The sequence below is a fragment of the Rattus rattus genome, chromosome 8 (genome assembly GCF_011064425.1).
Source record: "Rattus rattus isolate New Zealand chromosome 8, Rrattus_CSIRO_v1, whole genome shotgun sequence".
Lineage (NCBI taxonomy): Eukaryota > Metazoa > Chordata > Mammalia > Rodentia > Muridae > Rattus > Rattus rattus.
The window spans coordinates 104837941-104857262 of NC_046161.1; the positions used below are offsets into that span (position 1 = coordinate 104837941).

The 19322-nt window shown below is 48.4% G+C and overlaps 2 protein-coding genes across 8 annotated transcripts in view; one reads left to right on the forward strand and one right to left on the reverse strand.

The window, feature by feature from the left end:
* Positions 1 to 3638, forward strand: part of Ubp1 (upstream binding protein 1) — a 45160-nt gene extending 41522 nt beyond the window's left edge. For 4 of the 7 annotated variants that reach the window (XM_032910985.1, XM_032910986.1, XM_032910984.1 and 1 more), the window contains one exon: positions 17 to 172. In XM_032910985.1, coding sequence (XP_032766876.1) covers positions 17 to 72 — 56 coding nt within the window. In that variant the 3' untranslated portion in view covers positions 73 to 172. Of the gene's footprint in view, positions 1 to 16; positions 173 to 1950 lie in introns of those variants that run through there. The other 3 variants (XM_032910979.1, XM_032910981.1, XM_032910980.1) reach the window with 2 other exon arrangements.
* A 1035-nt stretch (positions 3639 to 4673) lies between these two features.
* Positions 4674 to 19322, reverse strand: part of Fbxl2 (F-box and leucine rich repeat protein 2) — a 48559-nt gene continuing 33910 nt past the window's right edge. The window contains exons 6-15 of the mRNA XM_032910987.1: positions 18532 to 18600; positions 18345 to 18440; positions 16508 to 16634; positions 16319 to 16393; positions 14255 to 14385; positions 13115 to 13175; positions 12381 to 12425; positions 11833 to 11889; positions 6140 to 6352; positions 4674 to 5588 (exon numbers count right to left, since the gene is read on the reverse strand). Coding sequence (XP_032766878.1) covers positions 5481 to 5588; positions 6140 to 6352; positions 11833 to 11889; positions 12381 to 12425; positions 13115 to 13175; positions 14255 to 14385; positions 16319 to 16393; positions 16508 to 16634; positions 18345 to 18440; positions 18532 to 18600 — 982 coding nt within the window. The 3' untranslated portion in view covers positions 4674 to 5480. The remainder of the gene's footprint in view (positions 5589 to 6139; positions 6353 to 11832; positions 11890 to 12380; positions 12426 to 13114; positions 13176 to 14254; positions 14386 to 16318; positions 16394 to 16507; positions 16635 to 18344; positions 18441 to 18531; positions 18601 to 19322) is intronic.

Sequence of the window (19322 nt, forward strand, 5' to 3'; positions counted from 1 at the left end):
AGCCCTAAAAGGTACTCTTTTTATGTGTGTGCACCTTGGTGTGTTGTGATTATGAAGGACACGGTGACCTGATTAGAAGCTCTTGTGTATGTGTATATTCTTGAAAAAGATATCTTTGCAAATTTTAAAGAGGTTGGAACATGGAGGAAAAGAACATTTTTAGTGTTTGAAATAAAATTATCAAGCAATGTAGGAAGGGTTGGTTTTTTTGGATGACCTGAAGAAACCAAAGCGTCCATTCAGCCAGTGTTTACTGAGCATTTTGTCCAAGATAGCACTCTGTTGATGCTTAAATGAAACAAGGGCTCGAGGAGAATCCCATTGTAGTGGGAAAAGAAAGTCAGAATTGACCAGTATTCGGTGACACGAAGGAATAAGTCAGTGCCGAGCTTATGGGAGTTGGGTAAGCATGGAGCTGTCAGAGACAGCTTTTCTGAGGAGATGGTCTAAGAGAAGGAAGATCCGGCCATAGGGCTAACCCAAGGCAGAGTGGGATTCTGCAGAGGAATCCTCTAGTTTCTGTGAGGTGTGGAAAAAGCCCATGAAGCATGAGAATGAACAGAGCACAGTGGGTCTGGGACAGAGGCAGGCCCTGGCATGCAGTAAAGACAGGTGGTGATGGTCATCGGCTCTTATTTCAGATGGGTTGGGAAGGCAATGAAGTGGTTTAAATAAAGGAGCAAGGGGATTGGGGTTTCCTTCTGCTCTCTCTGTGGAGACAGATGACAAGACAGCAAAACTGGAACATGGAGGCCAGAGGCAAAAGGAGTGTATGGGGGCTGGGGATTTAGCTCAGTGGTAGAGCGCTTACCTAGGAAGCGCAAGGCCCTGGTTGGTCCCCAGCTCCAAAAAAGAACCAAAAAAAAAAAAAAAAAAAAAGAGTGTATGGATGTGGGCAGGGCGCAGTTGGTTCCTGGTTTGATAGAGGAATAATTGTGACTGCCAGGGCCAGTGGCTGCCTCATCAAAGAGGCAAGTCAACTTGGTCTGAAAGCGGGCAGCTAATTGTACCATTCTGAGGTGCACTGAGTTTGAGGTGCTAATTTAGAAGTTTTCAGATGTCATTAGTGACTAACGGTTGGGCAGGCTGTACAGAGGGAACAGTGTGGGAAGAGATCCAGGCCAGGTCAAGTGAGCTCCAAACTACAAGGTTAGCAGGAATGGGCAGAGAACGTGGGTTAAGACCAGTTATACTGGTCTCAGCACAGACTCCACCCCTAGAAGAGGAAGCAGTCACACGGTAGTGACTCTGAAAAGGTGCTGCCCAAAAGGGTTTGAAAATATGATTTGCTTTATACTTGATTGGCCATCAGACCACCTTATGTGGACACCTGCACATGTGACACAGTAGTGAATTGGTTCGCTGCTTATATGAAGAAACAGCTTTAATTTTAAAGTGTAATAGCTTTTATTTTGAAAAATTAAAAAAAAACAAAAAACAAAAAAAAGAAAAGAAAAAAACAAAACAAGAAACTCACGTTTACTGGGGAACTTGTGTCCTGTGAGGCTGGGAATGCTGCAGCATTCGTTCCCACAGGGTCTCCCTCAGGGCCTCCCTCCAGCATGGACACCTTCATTTCTGTCTTTATGGACGTCTTCACGGAGTCTCACGGTTTTCTGAGGCCATTATGTCTTGCTATCTGCCTCTGAGAGTTCAGTTCTCCAGCAAAGAGACGTCCGTCTCCAGCAGAACCTGCGGGTCACCTACACATCTTTTGCAGGGCTTTCTCAGCTCTGCCCTCACAGTGCTTTGGCCCGTTTTGCCCTAGCGTACAAGCGCATCTGCTGCTGCTGCTCTCGTAAGCCTTGCCCTGTAGAGCTGGGCTCCCTGAGCAGTGTTACAGAGGATGCATCTGAGGGGAGAGGAGCTAGAGTAGTGCAGTCAGTCTTACTACTGTCTCTCTTCTAAGCTTAGTTCAGAGTTTTAACCCTCCCCCCTTTTTTCTTGCAGCTGAAAATAATGATGGTATTCACATAATTTTGAAGTGATACCTTATACAGACTGAACTCTATTCAGTACCAAATAAAGTCATGCTTAAAAGTGTGTGAAGACTGAATCCAAGAAGTCTGGGAATTGGATTTTACTGTGAAATGTTTCATATTGAAAACACAAGATGACCTTCCTAATGAGCTGTAGGAGAGACAAGTCTCCTCATTGTCACTGCCACAGCCCAGCATCCTCGTGAGAGAGAGCATGTCAGGTGACGTGCAACCAGCTCCTAACCATGGTGATCACGAGTACTTGCTTCCCTGGCGGGGGCCATTGGAAAGACCCCCTCCCCACCTCCCCCAGAAGCAGTTGCTGCTGCTTTTCACACTGTATGCGGTTTGGATTGAATGTAAAACTCAACCGTGGGCATTTACCTTTCTGTGCCAGTTTGGCTTTTGTTGCCTGACCCTTATGCTGACCTGGGGAGGAGATGGGGGAGCTTCTGGGGGAGCTGCCCTGCACTGCGCTGACAAAGCAGAATCGGTCAGGTAAGAGGCTGAGCACCTCCTCCGAAGTGATCATGTCTGAAGGTGTTCGTCAGAGGGGATCCTGCCAGACAAGAAGGGCCAAGATGATGAGCAAACGGCACTGTCAGCCATACCTTGTGAGGTCAGTGCGAGCCCTAAGAGGTACAGAGACTTGGGTGTTTGGCTTTCGCTCCCAGTTCTAGCATTTTAGTTTCTGGATCTCACCTTTTGAAGCCTCCTTGCCTTTTAAACTCGTGTGGTTTCCTTTTCTCATCTCCCCATTCCCCCACTTCAGCCTCCCAAGTAGCTGGGACGCTAGGTGTGCACTCACTTGTCTTGTGCCCAGCTCTGTTCTTAAACATGTCTAAAGCCCTTCCCCAGACATTAGAACTAGGTGATGGAATGGGGGACAGTATTGTTGTTGATAGCTTCTGATGATATTAAAGGAATTTTTTGAATGAGACAAAATTACCCATGGAAACACTAGATGTCATAACAAGACACTAAAATGTACCATAAACCTTCCCTTTTCTCCCCTCGAATACTGAGTTTCAATACAATCATGGATAGATAGTGTGGTGATTGGTGGGGGCTCTCTACTCTGCATCCTTCTTGCTTTGTCCGTGACAAGTGTGCCTGTGAGTCGTGCACTCGCACACTGCTCAGAAAGGGAGTCGTTGGCTTTTCCCTTTCTACGCCGCCATTACCTCTCCCCTCACTCCGAGTTTTTAAAAACTTCTTTCCATTTTAATTATGTAGCGTCTGTACCCGTTTGCTCAGCTGCTGGCTGTGAATGCGCTTGTCTGACCCCTGTTGTTCGGGTGGGTAGGAATAATTAAGGTTTAAGTGTAATCTCCCCTAGAAGACAGACTACTTCATCCTTCAGTGGGCAAAGGCGCTGACAGCCTGTGTTACCTGTCCCTGGTTAATTACTTGCCACAAAACAAACAGTCTCAATATTTTCCTCTGGGTCTTGGCAGTGCTGTAGCTCTGCAGGCCCTCTAGGGGGCGCTCCCATCCGTCCTTCCCTTTGCTTTTGTGTGACCACATGCTTTCTGTACCATTCACTTACTTGGGAAAGAAGTGAATTTATCTCCTAATTGTTTTAGAATTTTGCTTGTCTATTTAGCTTTCTTTTTTGGATCTCATGATTTATGGAACAATAAATGTCATTTAATGCTGTGTGCTATTTTGAATTCCTTATCAGATTTGGAAGTGGGGTGAAAGTACTCACAAGCTCCTCAGACTTGATCTTGTGCTGAGCCGCACGAAGTGCGAGTCTAGTCTGCTCAGTGAGACAGGTTCCTGACCTACGGCACCAGCGGTTTGCTACTTGGGTTATAGGACGTACAGTTCAGTGTAATAAATGTTTTCTGATTGTTTTGTAAATGTGTTGCTCATTTAAAATCTAAGTTGTCCAAGCATCATCTGAGATCACATGAAATCAAGGGCTGCCCTCAGTGTGCATGGTGCATGACATTCACCCCGACTTCCACAAAGGCGATGTGACTCAAGACAAGTAGTTACAGGAACTTCCTGCTGCATACTTAGAGGAGACAATCAGACTCTGCTAGGCTTGAAGTCGTGGTCACTGTACATCAGGTACGCCATCTGCGACGGGCCACACTCTATCGTCATCTCTGGTATTTAATAGAGATGAGTGTCGTGACTCACTGGACCGAGCCTAGGGCAAGCTTCTTTAGCAGCATCTCCGTCTGTCACAGCCCAGCCCTCCCCACACAGGGAGGAGGCAGACCAACCCTTGGTGTCGCAGTAAGTGAATACAGGGATTCACTCACCTGGTGAGCCCCCTAGAGTGCAGTGGGGAGTCACTGCCTCTGTCCACTCAGCCGCAGAGAGAGCTCAGTTTTGCAGTTCTGGTTGGGGAGTGGTTGCTGGGAAGGTTCAGCTACTGTTACTGATAAAGAAGTGGGAAATGGTGCACAGAGCAGCAGCACCGTAGTAAAGGACAGTACCCTGTTGCAGTCCCAGGGACAGGAGCACCTGCGTCTGCACAGTGGATTTGTTCTTTTTGCCTCATGATGTCACGAGCGTGAAGGCCCTGGTGACTCCAGTGCACGTGGTGAGGCTCTGTGAATTTGAGAGCCGCCTTCACTTCGTTCATTTGACCTTTTCATGCGTAAAGTTTAAAATAGTCCTGATAGGATTCCTAAAAATTCAGAGTAAATTAAAAAAAAAAAAAAAACACATCCATTCTACGTATATCCGTTCATTATTTTTACTTGATTATATTATAGATAATTTAAGCCTTAATTCTGGATTTCTTCAAGGTTCCCGCGAGTTTTTTGAGGAGTGTGGGCTTAATTGGCTTTTCTCCTTTAGCAGAAGTGCACTGTATGCTGTAGCATATGGCAGAGCGTATAATTTCCGGTGGATCGATGCAAAGGGGCTTGGGTTTGGTCCCTAGACTTGGGTATGATGAGCTGACAGAAAGAGAAAGGTGACGATCCCGCCCGCCCAGCTCAGAGGGCTTGTGTCTTTGGTGTCTTCTGCAAGTATGTTAACATGCCTTTCCCACGTGTTTCTACATGGCAAACTACCAGCCACTCTGAGTTTGCAGTATAGTCACGTTGATAAAGGTGCTATTTAGTCCTCACAGTGGCAAGTCCTGCAGATCAATAGGAAGTGCTCTGAATTACATTAGACCACTGGCGTAAAGATCAGGTAGGAAACCAACAGACTCTTGCTCTGCTAGGGTTGTGCTAACACTGAAGGTGTACGTAGAATGCTGACAAAGCCAGATGGGGCTCATTTGCCTAGGTACCCACCTCTGATGGGCTCCAGGTTGCACCACACCACTCTTGCCGTGTGGTAACTGACACGGGCCTGGGTCTGCTTGCATCGTAGCGACGTTAAGGTGCTGGGCATCACCAGTTTCTGCAGGTATGTGGGCCGAAGGTTTTTACCTATAATGCTTTCACCACGGAGAGTCCAGAGATGGAGCGAGCAGTCAGGAGACTGGTCTAACCTGGAGGGTAGGGCCCATGGCCTAAGCAGCTGCTGTCAGAGTATAACACAGCATCTGCACAGTCGATGTCCACTTCCTGCCACTGCTGGTGGAGGGGTGACTGGAGCAAAGTAGGCATGGACTTTGACATGAGGAAGCTGAGCCTGGAAGGAAATAGGAAACGGGGAGTCATCTGCCCTGGTCTTAGGATTCGTATATAACCTTTGAAAACCTCTAGTCCATTTACAATTGGTTACTTTATTATTAGGCAGGTAGACTGCTGTGAGCTAGAACTGTCCCTGTTAAACCCTCTCTACCCACCACCAAATCCAGCACCTTCTGAAGACACATGGAAACACTTCTCTCAAGTGGCAGCAAGAAGCCTAAGGTAGCACTTGTGTAATCAGAGTTTGTATAAACACACCAGACTAGACAAGTGAATATTGGTTTTAGTACATTGTGTGCACTAGGGCAAGTGCATGCCACAGCATGTATGTGGAGGTCAGAAAACATGAAGTGCTTCTATTCTACTTGTACCATGTTCTTGGCCTTGAACTCAGAAGACAGGTACTGGCTGAGCCCTCTAGCCTGGTACGAAAACTCATCTGACAGCCTACCATTCTTCAGTAATCCCTGATCAGCATCCACCAATCTGGATACTGATTTCTGGGTATTCCCCATTGCCAAGGAGAGCTTAAGAGGGGCTCACACCTACCCGCATACGCTTGATGCCTGCACGGGTGACCTGCTGGCAGTCGTACAGCTCCAGTCTCTCCAAGCCCCGGCAGTTCTCCAGGTGCTCCAGTGAGGCGTCAGTGACAAGAAGGCAGTTGTCCAGCTCCAGTACCCGGAGTCTCTCGTGCCCACAGGTGCTGCTGCTCAAGTGTAGGATCCCTTCATCGGTGATGAGCTCACAGTGGGACAAGCTCTGCGAGGGGAGAAAGACATTCTTCAACAGGACCCTCATTCCAAGTTCTACCTAAGTAAGAGCTGGGAGCCGGCTCCTCAAGGGCCCAGAGTAACTGCTTGCTGTGATGGTATTATTTAGTGCCGTGTGTGGGAAGGGTCACCATGAATAAATGGAAGTCTGTAAGGGCCAAAGACTACAAAAACCTCCTCTGACTGACAGCCAGCGTGCTCCCATCCCCCTGTCCAGTACTATAGGAAAGTCTGGGGTTTTCTCTAAGCACACACTAGAGGAGTTGGCAAGGTCCTGGGTTTGCTGCCCCAGACCATGGCAGTTAAGTTTCCAACCAGAAACAGGAAATATGTTTCAGGGGCATGGTTCAGAGTTAACTCTCCAGCAGTTTTATGGGTCAATTTGAGTAGAGGTGCCACTAGTAAAGCCAGTAGATTTACTGTCGTTGTTTAAAATGAGCAGGGTTGGAGAGTGGCTAGTAGTTAAAAGCACATACTGCTCACGACTGGTAGCTCGGCTACAGAAGGATCCAATGACTTTGGCTTCCATGAGCACCCACAGTCTCATGCATGTACCCCAGCACAGACAAAGTGCTCACATTAAAAATGCAAACATCCATGACTCAATTGTGGCTATGCAATGAGACTCTGACCGTAGTCATTTATCACTAGCCTCTTGGAAGTGGTAACTAAGGTTACAAAAGTACGAGGATGAATTGAAATAGCCAAGTTTACTTAACTTCAGGCTGGACAGTTGTCTCACTATGAAAATAGAAAACACACACCAACATTCAAAGTTCTCAAGAGAAAAAGGAACAGAGCCTGAGAGCGACCGACAGGATGACCATGGCAGTCTGTGAGCTAATGTCTGAGGTACTGGGGTTCAAGTAGGAAAGGGCAGAACGTGCTTTGAGGCCCAGGCTGGGGGACAAGAATGTCAGGCTCAGAGTGTAGTAGGAGATAGAAGCAGGGAGGGGGGAGAGCTTAACTTCTCTAGCGTTTCTACATGTACATTTGGGGGAATTTGGAAATTCTAAATGAATTCCTTAAGAGGATTTTGGGTTATTTACATAGTTGTACCTCCTATAAGTTTAGCAGCCATAATGTGAGAATTTGAAATCCTCCAATTCTAAAGAATTTTTATTATCACTACAGATAGGAACGGGCCACCGTGAGAACGCAGTGCAGTGGCAGTTGTGGAAGATGCACGCTAGGTAGAAGATGAGTGTGTGTTTAGGTTTTGGACCCAGCCTCAAGTACTTCAAAGTGTATTCGACAACCTGGAAGCCCAACACCTTGGCCCCATTTTGGATACAGGACACTCGGCCTGGATAGACCTGGTGGCAGCCGACTGCCACTGATACCAGCAACCTGGCCTGGGGCCTGTTTCCAAAGCAGCAGCCAGCGTTGCTATGATACTGCACTGGTGTTTGTGCACCACTGAGCTCTACAGTGTTATGTCCTTTTGATTTGGGCTTTATTTTGCTTTCTTCTGATGACACTGTCGTTGGGGACCTGGCTCACTTCACGTAGTATCATGTCCTCAGGCTCACCCATGCTGAAGCATGTGCCAACAGCACTTCAGTCTCAACGACATTCTTGGCATGGGAAGCATGTCGAGTTCACTTGTTGACATTTTGGTTGCTTCCCCTTGACTGCTGTGGAATAATACTGCTAGTGTGTGTGTGCTGTCTGCCTCACATCCTTTGAGGTGCCGGTGTCTTGTTTTAACATACTCAGCAGTGGCACTGTAATACTGAGGACCCGCTATCTTGCTTCTGTGATAGTAGATTCATTTTATATTCACACCAATGTTCTCCTGCACTTCCTTGATAAGATTTCCACACAGGGGCTGGAGAGATGGCTCAGCGGTTAAGAGCACTGACTGCTCTTCCAGAGGTCCTGAGTTCAAACCCCAGAAACCACATGGTGGCTCACAACCATCTGTAATGAGATCTGATGCCCTCTTCTGGTGTGTCTGAAGACAGCTACAGTGTACTCATATACATAAATAAATAAATCTTAAAAAAAAAAAAAGATTTCCACACATAGGATTCTGAGGTGAGAATTCTTGACCTCTGCCAGTGTCTGCCCAAGGATCCTGGGAGAAAGTGGCTTTGGTGGTTGGAAGATGGCTGATGATGAGTATCTGTCCAAGGTCTGATCAGCTTTGACCTACAGGACATTTTACCAACTTGGGACTATTTAGCTCTGTTTTGATTCTGTGATACTATGACTGTCACATCCTTTGTTCCTGCTTCCTGTCACCCCCACCTTTGTTTTCTTTTTCAATTAATTTTTATTGGATATTTTAAGTATTTACATTTCAACTGTTATTTCCCTTCCCCCCTTTTCCCATACTCCCTACCCCTGCTTCTATGAAGATGCTCCCACTCCCACCTCAACACCCTGGCATTCCCCTATACTGGGGAAAAGAGCCTTCACAGGACCAATGGCTTCACCTTCTACTGATGACAGACATCCTCTGCTAGGCTGGAACCATAGGTCCCCTCCATGTGTATTCTTTGGTTGGTGGTTTAGTCCCTTGGAGCTCTGGGGGGGTGGGGTATGTTTAGTTGATATTGTTCTTCCTATGGGATTGCAAACCCCTTTGGCTCCTTCAGTCCTTTAACTCCTCCATTGGGGTCCCTGTGCTTAGTCTGATGGTTGGCTACAAGCATCCTCATCTGTATCAGTAAGGCTCTGGCAGAGCCTCTCAAGAGACATCCATATCAGGCTCCTGTCAGCATGCACTTCTTGACATCAGCAATAGTGACTGGGTTTGGTGACTGCATGTGGGATGGATCCCCAGGTGGGGCAGTCTCTGGATGACAGTTTCTTCAGTCCCTGCTCCACTCTTTGTACCTGCATTTCCTCCCATGAGTATTTTGGTCTTCCTTCTTCTTGAGCTTCATATGGTCTGTGAATTGTTTCTTGGGTATTCCGAGCTTTTGGGCTAATATCCACTTATCAGTGAGTGCATACCATGTGTGTTCTTTTGTAACTGGGTTACCTCCCTCAGGATATTTTCTAGTTCCATCCATTTGCCTAAAAATTTCATGTAGTCATTGTTTTTAATCGCTGAGTAGTACTCCATTACTGCAAGCTGGTACAACCACTCTGGAATTCAGTCTGGCGGTTCCTCGGAAAATTGGACATAGGACCTGAGGATCCAGCTATAGCACTCCTGGGCATATACCCAAAAGATGTTCCAACCTAGAACAAGGACACATGCTCCACTATGTTCATGGCAGCCTTATTTATAATAGCCAGAAGCTGGGAAGAACCCAGATGCCCTTGGAATGGATACAGAAAATCCTCCTAATCCTTGAGGCACAAAGCGGTCTTCTGTGTCTGCTTACAGTTTTGTAAATGATCAGGCACTTCATGTTCTTATCGTTGTTCTGGCTTTTGAACTCACTGCTTGACTTCTGCTTCTTAATTCAAACACTATGCATTTATCCGCCATTATAAAAGCTATCACAGCTTCTTGAAGAGATGGTTGATATCAAATCTGTGACATGCAAACCACCAGGCAAGTTAGATTTATTTTTAATGCCAGAAAGCATGTCAAAACTCAGAATCTGGGGTTGGGATTTAGCTCAGCGGTAGAGTGCTTGCCTACAAGCACAAGGCCCTGGGTTCAGTCCCCAGCTCGAAAAAAAAAAAAAAAAAAAAAAAAAAACTCAGAATCTTGCTGAAATGAATAACACTGAATTAGGAAAAACAACAACAATAAACCCATATCCATTTACAACAAACACTGGACAGAAAAATAGATGATATTCTTTACAGTTACATCTTTGTAGGTATAAAAAATGACAGAATTAGAAATGATCATTTTGTAAAACTTCATTGCAACTTAGTAAAAGATCACTAATCACTATTAAAATTATGGAATGAAAAATGGGTGGATACCAAACAGGACAGACTGCTTACTCATTAAAAAGGGAACATTGGTGAGGCATAGACATTGTCATGTAAGCCAAGTACACAATAGTGTCACCACTGAGTTAGAACAATGCAGGTGCTTCATGAGGAAGGCAGTAATAGATACTCGTTACCTCTACAGACCTCTGGGCAAATCTACTTCTGAATGTATGACAAAAGAGAAAGTGAGACTTCTCTAACTGGCCTCTTCAACAAAATCATCAACAAAGGGCATAGGGGAGGCACCACCCACAGTGGGTTGGGCCCTCCCACATCAATCATTAATCAAGGGAATGGTTCAGAGGCTTGCATACAGGGCAAAGTGGTAGGGACATTTTCTCAGTTGAAGTTTCCTCTTCCAAGATGGCCCTTCCATGGGAAACTCCTTGAAGTTGTCTTCCTCTCCAGGAGACCCAAGTTGACAGGCTGCTTCCTCTTGGACACCAATGGCGCTGCACCAAGTCCCACACCGCTCAGATCAGCCACAAAGTTGGAAGCCTCAGTTGAGGCACTGATCCTCCAATACTGCGCAACCATTCCAACCCTTTGTTTTCTAAAGGCTGTGCTCACTTGGCAAGAGTAGGCCACTCTGTTGTTGGGTCCTCCACTCTGCTTTAAGGCCGTTCGCTGATTTTTGGTTTTAATTTTCTGAGCAGTTCTATATACTGTATTTGTGGGCATTGATTTTTCTGTTGGCTTTATGGTATCTTCATAATTTGTACCAGGAACATTTTTCTGAAGTCTCCTTTAAAATGTCATGTTAATCTGGACTTGTCATCTGCATGTTGCCACTAAACATGTCCTTTCTTGAGTCCAGACTGTTCTGTTTATCCAGAATGTTCTGACTGCTTCATTACATCTCCTTGCCCCAGGCCTGTAATATTCTGTTGCTGTGGGGTAAGGCCCTGTACATACAGTGGGCAAGTCTCCATACTGAGTGGTCTGACGTCTATGGGGCAGGTGTCTTGTCACTGAGGCAGAGGTAGGTAGGTGTTCAGATTCGGGTCTGGTGAGGCTCTAGGTCTAGGCTCCCTGTGTGGCCTCAGGCGATACTGTGGATCGTCACTCCTGGGCAAAGAGGAAAGACTCCTAGTGGTCCATTCCCCTTCACTGGCGGGGCAGAGAAGCGCAGTGCTGTTTGGAGTCACCGAGAGTCCTTCTGGTGCTCAGAACCCCTTGAGGGAAACATCACTGGAAGGCAGGGGTCCTGTGAGGACTGGACAGCATGCGGAGAGAGGGCCCAGAGCCTTTCCCCTAGGGCTGAGAGAACGTGCAACAGCAGACCCCTCAGAGCACAGTGCTAGGGAAAGGTCTCTGCACCTAGATAATGGTGTTTTTCTTCTCCCTGACAGGGTGAACATGAGGTGAAGTGAATCGATGATGGGGCTGTGATTTCCTGTCAGCTCCTGTCCCTCCTTACAATAGAAGTAATGTTTAGATGCCTCACAGCTCACGCTAGCCCAGCACGGGCTGAGACCAAGAATGATAGTGGCTTTACACAGAGTGGACCCCATGGCATTCCTAAGACATTCTTAACTCTCAGCAGTAACTCAGACTCACCAGGGCTTGCAGCTTGGGGCAGTGGATGGAGAGCTGGATCAGAGTGCTGTCAGTGATCTGGAGAGAAACACAGTTGGCGTGTGTGGCTTCTGAACCAGGACTTAATACCCACTCCTGGACTCTCCTGAGTGTGGGCTCAGAGGGAACAGAAAGAAAACTAAAACCTCATCCATGCACACTCTTTTCACATTGTCAGTGTGTCCTAGGGAGGCACACTGTTCTCTGGCCTTGCTTCCGGTGCTTGAGGGAGCCTAGGGACGGGGCATTAAAGCAGTGGAGTTGTGGGGGGGGCGGTCCCCAGAACACCTTCCTGTAGCCACCCTGTCATGCATCCAACATGCAGGTTCATTCCTCTCACAAGCTTTGCAAAATAAAAGGAACTCCTGCCTGTGCTTGGAAATGGATGGTACTCTCCTGCATGTGGAACCACCAACAGGTGCCTGATCCCCACCACCATGCTGGGTAGCAGTGGTGACCTGTGCTTGCTACAATACTGAGCCCCGAGCAGTGACAGAGCAGCCCTAAGAGGCTGCCAGGAGTCTACTCACCAGGACACATTCTTCAAGGTCCATCTTCTCCAGGTCATGACAGTTCTGGAAGAGTCCACAAGATACTCTGCTATGTGGGCGCACAAGAGTAGCCCTGTAGCCCACCCAGTCCACTGAGCAGGGGCTCCTGTTCCTGCAGCCATCCCAAACCAGCAAGCTCACTTTGAACAATGGACATGGCTGCCCCCCTGGCCGCGCCCTCCAGCACCATCCTCTCAACTGAGAAAGAGAGTTGTCACACCTTCCTACAACATAGATCAGACTCCTCTGTAGGAGGTGGGTTCAGGACACAGACAGTACCACAAGCAGTGTGGGAGACCGAGTAGAGCACAGTCCTAGCCAGGGAAGCCAAGCAGAGGCCAGCCTGGGTCACACAGAAAGGTCACTGGAGAGAGGCTTTGTTCAAGGTGGGTCTCACTGACAAGTAGGGGCACTGAGGTCTGAAGGCGCCCAGCGCATGGGCAGTGTGTGCTCAAGGACAGCTATGAATGGGGCCCACATTTCTTGGTAACTCAACTGCATGGTTCTTAAGCGTGAGTGTTGTAAGTGACAATATTACGTCAAGAACTTGGACACACCTGCCGGGGTCTCTCTAGTGTCCTGGCCAGCTGAAAAAAGTGCAAAGGTCATCATAGCCATCTTCTGAAGCTAGATGTCATTTTCTTCGCATTCCCCAAACTACCCAGAGTCGCTTTGAATTACAGCATAGTTTTGTCTCAAACTGGATGCCTTACCCGAGCCAGCAGTGTGAAGCCTGCATCGGTCAGATGGGAGCATCGGGCAGCCTCCAAAACTCTGCGAAGTGGGCACGAGGGAAGAAAGCACGTAGCACCCGGTTAGCAACAGAAACACTGTATGGTGCACATTCTCAAGTCTGCTTGGCTCTGTGCCACACTGAGCCACTTCCTGTCATGTCCTCCTGGGTCTCGCAAACAGGCCCTCTTGGGACAGGTTGAGTGGTACCAGCTCGAAGGGATGGGTACTAAGTCCGAATGTCTCATCACAGTGAAGCAGGAGCCCACCCACAACTGTTTTAGAACACAATTAAAATGGACTCTTGCTAAACAAAATCAACCCACAGTATTTATCTTGTGGTGCTGGGGACTGAACTAGCCCCAGGCATGCTGGCAAGGCCTCCACTCCAGTTACCCTCGAGGGGACCTTAAAAGTATAAGCAATGAAAAAGATGAGTTCATCCTCATTAGAATCAAAACCGTTTCGATGTAAAGAAAGATAGAATGCTCTCACTGCCTCTTTGTATGGTCTGTGTTAAGGCTGTTCGTTCTGAGACAGAATCTTTCAGGTTCAGATTTTTGCTTCCCTCCTTATCCATGAGATGCAAGACAAACTGATTTTCCTTTGGGCCTCAGTTTCTGCTGTTGAAAGTGGGGGTCCACTCACCGAGGTGTGTTTAGTTAAATCAGGGTGGCGCAGGCCTGTGGGGTCGGCTACTCTCTGCACCACGCTCTCTGTGTGCAGAGCTAGTGTTTGGGGCAGCGGCAGGAGTGCTCTACCTTGGGAACCAACCTTTCTGCCTACACTCAGGAGGACGACAGGCGAGCAGCTGAGTTTGCCCATCTAGTGACAGGGTTAGCAGAGACATTCAACCATTCTACACTCCCCAGACCACTCCAATGACCAAAGCCAAAGCATAACACATGAGGTAAAATATGAACAAGCACGGGAAACAGACCAGAGACTACATGAGAGTGAGCTGTGCTACACAGCCTCCCCTCTGGGTGGGCAGAGGCGCTGTCATACCGCAGCCTAGCCAACACCTCCTGGCTCTACCACCCTAAGTGTGGCAAAGCTACCCCCTATGGTAGCCTAGTTGGTCCTCTCAGAGCCAAAGAGCAAAAGGGGGTCACACTCACTGTAGTCTGGGGCAGTTCAGGCCCAAGGCCGTGAGAGATGCATCCGTAAGGTTGCTACAACCTGAGAGACACAGTGCCTGTAGCCGGTGGCAGCCCCTGCAGATCTGCACCACGCCGTCGTCAGTGATGCGCTGGGAGAAGAGCACAGGGTCAGGAGCCAGCGATTACACGGAGCCCGGGGGAATGAGCCTAGTGCGGTCTGCCCGGTTCTCCGCTGCCTACAAGTACTTCACCCTGACACCCCAGCCAAAATACAAGCAGGCTGCATGGGGCAGCACTCACCTGTAGTCCTGGCACTTTGAAGGTGAGGCAGGAGGAGGCCTAGTCCATCCTGGACTTCATTAGTGAAGCCCTACCTCAAAACAAAACTAGCCAAGTGTATACCTTTGGTCCCAGCACGTGGGAAGCAGAGCTAGTGGAGTCTGGAGCCTGCCTAGTTCCAGACCAGCCGAGGCTGTATAGTAAGACCCTGTCTCAAACAAACGAACAAAGAAACAAACCTGTCCAAAATCAAAGTAACAAATAAGTCTGGGTGATCACTAGGTTGGTAGGTGCCTGCCTGGCATGAATGAGGCTCTCTCTGAATTCAGTCCCAGCACTGCTAAACAAATGAGAGTAGAGGGGAGATTCTGCACAGCGGTGAAATATCCTAGTATTAGCGATGGACACTGAAAGGCCAAGACTCCACCTGGACAGTCATCAGAAGAGACCATTTTAGGAGCAGTTCATAAACTCGTGGAGAACACTAAGTTACTCCTGGAACTCCCTAGGTAGTGCACGGCTGGATGCGTAGACAGTACTGCTTTGTGTGTTCATCATAGAAATCACCATGTTTACGTGCATTTATAACATTCACCAAATCATCTAGAGAAAAGGAGAAGTGGGCACTGGTAAATTCCTTGGAGTTTTGTTTAACCAGGCTGTGAAGGTCTAGAATAATCTTTGCTTCAGACATAGTAAGTCGTGCAGACATGAGTGTGTTCCTGTTGAGTTTAACCACTGGCCGGTCTGTCCCGTGTAGCCCAAATCTGCCCCTGGGGCAGTCCAGGCAGGTCTGTGAGCCAGCTCTGAAGACACTGGAGGGAACTCCCACCATCTCACACTCTGCAGACCTGGATTTGTTTGTTAAAGATGAATGTAATGATTTTCTCTTAGGTTTCCCAAACTCCTGGCTTCCCCGTGGGCCATGCAGCCCATGAACCAGCACATCCACACAGACAGAGTGAGTCCAAGGCGGATGCCTAGAAAAGTGCTGGCTTTCTCTTGCACATGGCCTCTGTTTACAGCACTGCTGCTGTGTGCATGTGTGTGTGTGTGTGCATGTGTGTATGTGTGTACATGTGTGTGTGCACCTGTGTGTGTTCACACGTGTGATTCTTCAGCTGCTGGCCACCTTTTTTAGACATATTCTGCTGACTCAGAACTCGCCGTCAGCCGGCCGGCCAGTGAGCTGGGGAAATCCTGTCGTCTGCTCCCCCAGTCCTCAGGTTTTGACATGGGCTCTATGGATCAAGCTCAGGTCCTGTGTTTGCAAAGCCATTCCTTAATTGACTGGGCTATCCTCCCAGCCAGGGCTGTTATTCTCACTGAGGAATCAGAGGGCCACCAGCCCCAATGTGTTAAAAAGAGATGACACTGAGATCGAACACCTAGGTGGTGACTAGTAACAGCATTCCCGACTTTTCTTTAAAGAGCCAGCCAGGAATCCCAGCTTTCAGCATGCCCTCAGAGGCATGATAACTGCATTTCAGGCTAGCCTGGGCAGGGGAGACCATGTCCATTTGTCTCATTGTGTGTGTGTGTGTGTGTGTGTGTGTGTGTGTGTGTGTGTGTAGGAACTGACAAACTTTATATAATTCAGGGCGGCGCCATAGCCTCGTGCTGCCCATGCTACTTTACTGCTGTTCTCTCACAAAGAGTCACAGCTCCAGTGAGGATAGAGGACGAGGAGTCAGGACAAGGTGATGTGGCCGGATGCCAGCCACTCTGGGCATGTGCAGTGGCAGTGGGACGCACAGGTGCGACGGGCAGTGGGCCGTGTACCAATGCCTGTTTCATACTTACCGAGCAAGACTGCAGGTTGAGGCTCACAAGCTCATGGCAGTGGTTCTGAATGTGTTTCAGGGCTTCGTCCTCTAACTGAGTAGATGGAGGAATGAAAGAGGGATGGAATCCAGGTCAGAGAGCCAGTCAGGCACCAAGATGACCACCACAGCAAGAGAAACAGGCTGACCAGATATGTGACCTCTGTACCTGTGTACAACCCCTCAGGAGCAGGGCTTTCAGACCCCGGCACCCCCGCACCAGCGCCTCAATGCCTTCCTTTGTGATCTGGTCACACCAGGAGAGGTTCAGATACTCCAGGTTCCGGCAGCCCTCGCTGAGAGAACAAAGAACAACAGCACCCTGTGCAGCCTCCTGCAGAAGGTGCTGAACTCAGTACACCACAGACAACCTCCTGCAGAAGGTGCTGAACTCAGTACACCACAGACAACCTCCTGCAGAGGGTGCTGAACTCAGTACACCAAAGACAACCTCCTGCAGAAGGCACTGAACTCAGTACACCAAAGACAACCTCCTGCAGAGGGTGCTGAATTCAGTACACCACAGGCAACCTCCTGCAGAAGGTGCTGAACTCAATACACCACAGACAACCTCCTGCAGAAGGTGCTGAACTCAGTACACCACAGACAACCTCCTGCAGAAGGTGCTGAACTCAGTACACCACAGACAACCTCCTGCAGAAGGTGCTGAACTCAATTCACCACAGACAACCTCATGCAGAAGGTGCTGAACTCAGTACACCACAGACAACCTCCTGCAGAAGGTGCTGAACTCAGTACATGACAGACAACCTAGAGAGGTGAGACTAGCCAGGCGCTGCCTGAACCGCCGCCTCCTCACCCAGTAGAGTCACCGGGAATGCCTCAGTCCAAGGCACTGACCGTACTAGGGTTGGCTTTAGGGGTTCTCTAAGCGCACATATGTGTGGGTGCATGTTCTGTATGGCCAGAGGTTGACTTTGAGGAATCTTCCTTACTTACCACCTTTTGTTATTAATTTTTTAAAAATCAGTTAATTGCAATGAACCCACAAGCAAAAAAATATGGCAAAGTTAGGTCAAGGTAGCGAATCAAACACTGAGCTAGTCTCAAATTCTGCACATCTCAGTGAAATCTGTGCAGTTAGTAGGGTCATTCTGAAGCCATAAGTTTAGCTAGGATTTGACACTTTCACTGTTAATTACAATTTTATGTACTTATCCACCACAAAAAGAAAATAATAGCATTGAAAATAGAAGATGGGCCTGGAGAGACGTTGATGGTTAAGAGCACTGGCTGCTCTTCCGGAGGTCCTGAGTTCAATTCCCAGCACCCCACGGCAGCTCACTTCTGTCTGTAACTCCAGTTCCAGAGGACCTGACTCCCTCACATAGACATGCAAACAGGCAAAACACCAATGCACATAAAAATAAATATTTTTAAAAAGAGAAAATAGAAAATAATTAGCTTTGAAATCTTTTAAAGTTTAAATTGTGTTCACGCACGCATATGCGTGTGGTGTGTGTGCATGTGTATGCGTGTGAGTATGTATGTGATGTGGTGTGTGTATGTGGTGTGTGTGTATATGTGTGCGTGTGTGTGCATACGTGTGTGTGGGTGGATATATGTCTCTGAATACAGTGGTCCACACTGTCCAGAAAGGGCTTCATACCCCTAGACCTAGAGGCAACTGTTAGCTGTCCAGCATGGGTGTTGGGTTCCTCTGCAGGAGCAGCAGTGCTCTAACTGCCGAGCCTCTTCCCAGCCCTAGCTTTATATCCTCTCTCATGACTCATGTCTATTCTCCTGCATTCTGCCCCCACCCCCAACCCCGTATCACACAGGGTCTCTCACTGAGCCTGGCTGGAACTTCCCAATTCAGCTAGGCTGGTGACCAGTGAGCACTAGGGTCACAGGTAGGAGCCACCGGTCCTGGCTGTTTACCTGGAGCTGGATGCTGGAACATCCATTGCCTTACAGACTGAGACGCCTCCTCGGCCCACACTTTCTTCTGACCCCACCCCGCCCCAAACGCCAAGGACTCTCACCTGATGCCCTTTAAGGAGCTGTTGGTGACAGACACGCAGGACGTGAGATCCAGGTGTTTCAACTTGGAACAGAATCGGCTAAGGCTGTAACACGTGCTGCAAAGAGGCAGGCATATTAAAGACATTTCCGACCGTGTTTCTCTCCATCTCCTGTGGCCACTCTGCCTAGACCCAGTCTCAGTCCTACCTGTCAGTGATTTTTGTGCAGCCATTGAGGTTTAAGTGTTCAATGTTCCGGCAGTTCTGTGCAAAGGTCCTAAAATGAGAAGAAGAAAAAAAAAGTTTTTCCCCAAAGTAGGAAAAGGAAAAAAAAAAAAAAAAAAAAAGGAAGCACTCAGGGTGAGCCTCCAGTGGCTACAGCGCTATAGTGGCTGCAAGCCACGAAGTGGCCACTAGAGGGCAGCACAGCCATCCACTTCAAACAGTGCTTTCCAAATCCTCTTTAACTCAGATCAGCAAAGGCCACAGACTTCTTGGCAGATACAGGGCTCAGTAAGCTGGGACACTCCCAGACGCTGCCTACTGCTAGCTTGTACAAAGGCCCAAGCTACCTGTCTGCTGACCCTCCTCCAGCCCCACCTTGGGGATCATCTGAGATGGGAGATCTGACAGTTCTCCACTGGAAAAGTCCATTTGAAGCAAGGGCGAGATCTCCCCTGTGCTGTGCTCCGGGGCACTCGGACCACTGTCAGTCTTGTTAGTATCAAGACCCGTCATTTGCCGGCAAGGACCGCAAGTTATGGAGAATAGCTAGCTGCCTCACTGTGGGTGATGGCAGGGCCAGAAGCAGAAAGCTACACGCCACTACAGCTCCCTGTCAGGACAGGCTCACGCAGCCTGCATCTTCCTGAGACCCTCCAGCGGGTCTCACGGGTCCTGGCTGGTCCATGACATAACCGCCCCCTCCAAAACCTGGCCACAGACTGCATGCCACCTGCTCGCTCTGCCCTGCTGGTGTGTAGGGATGGGAACCAAAGT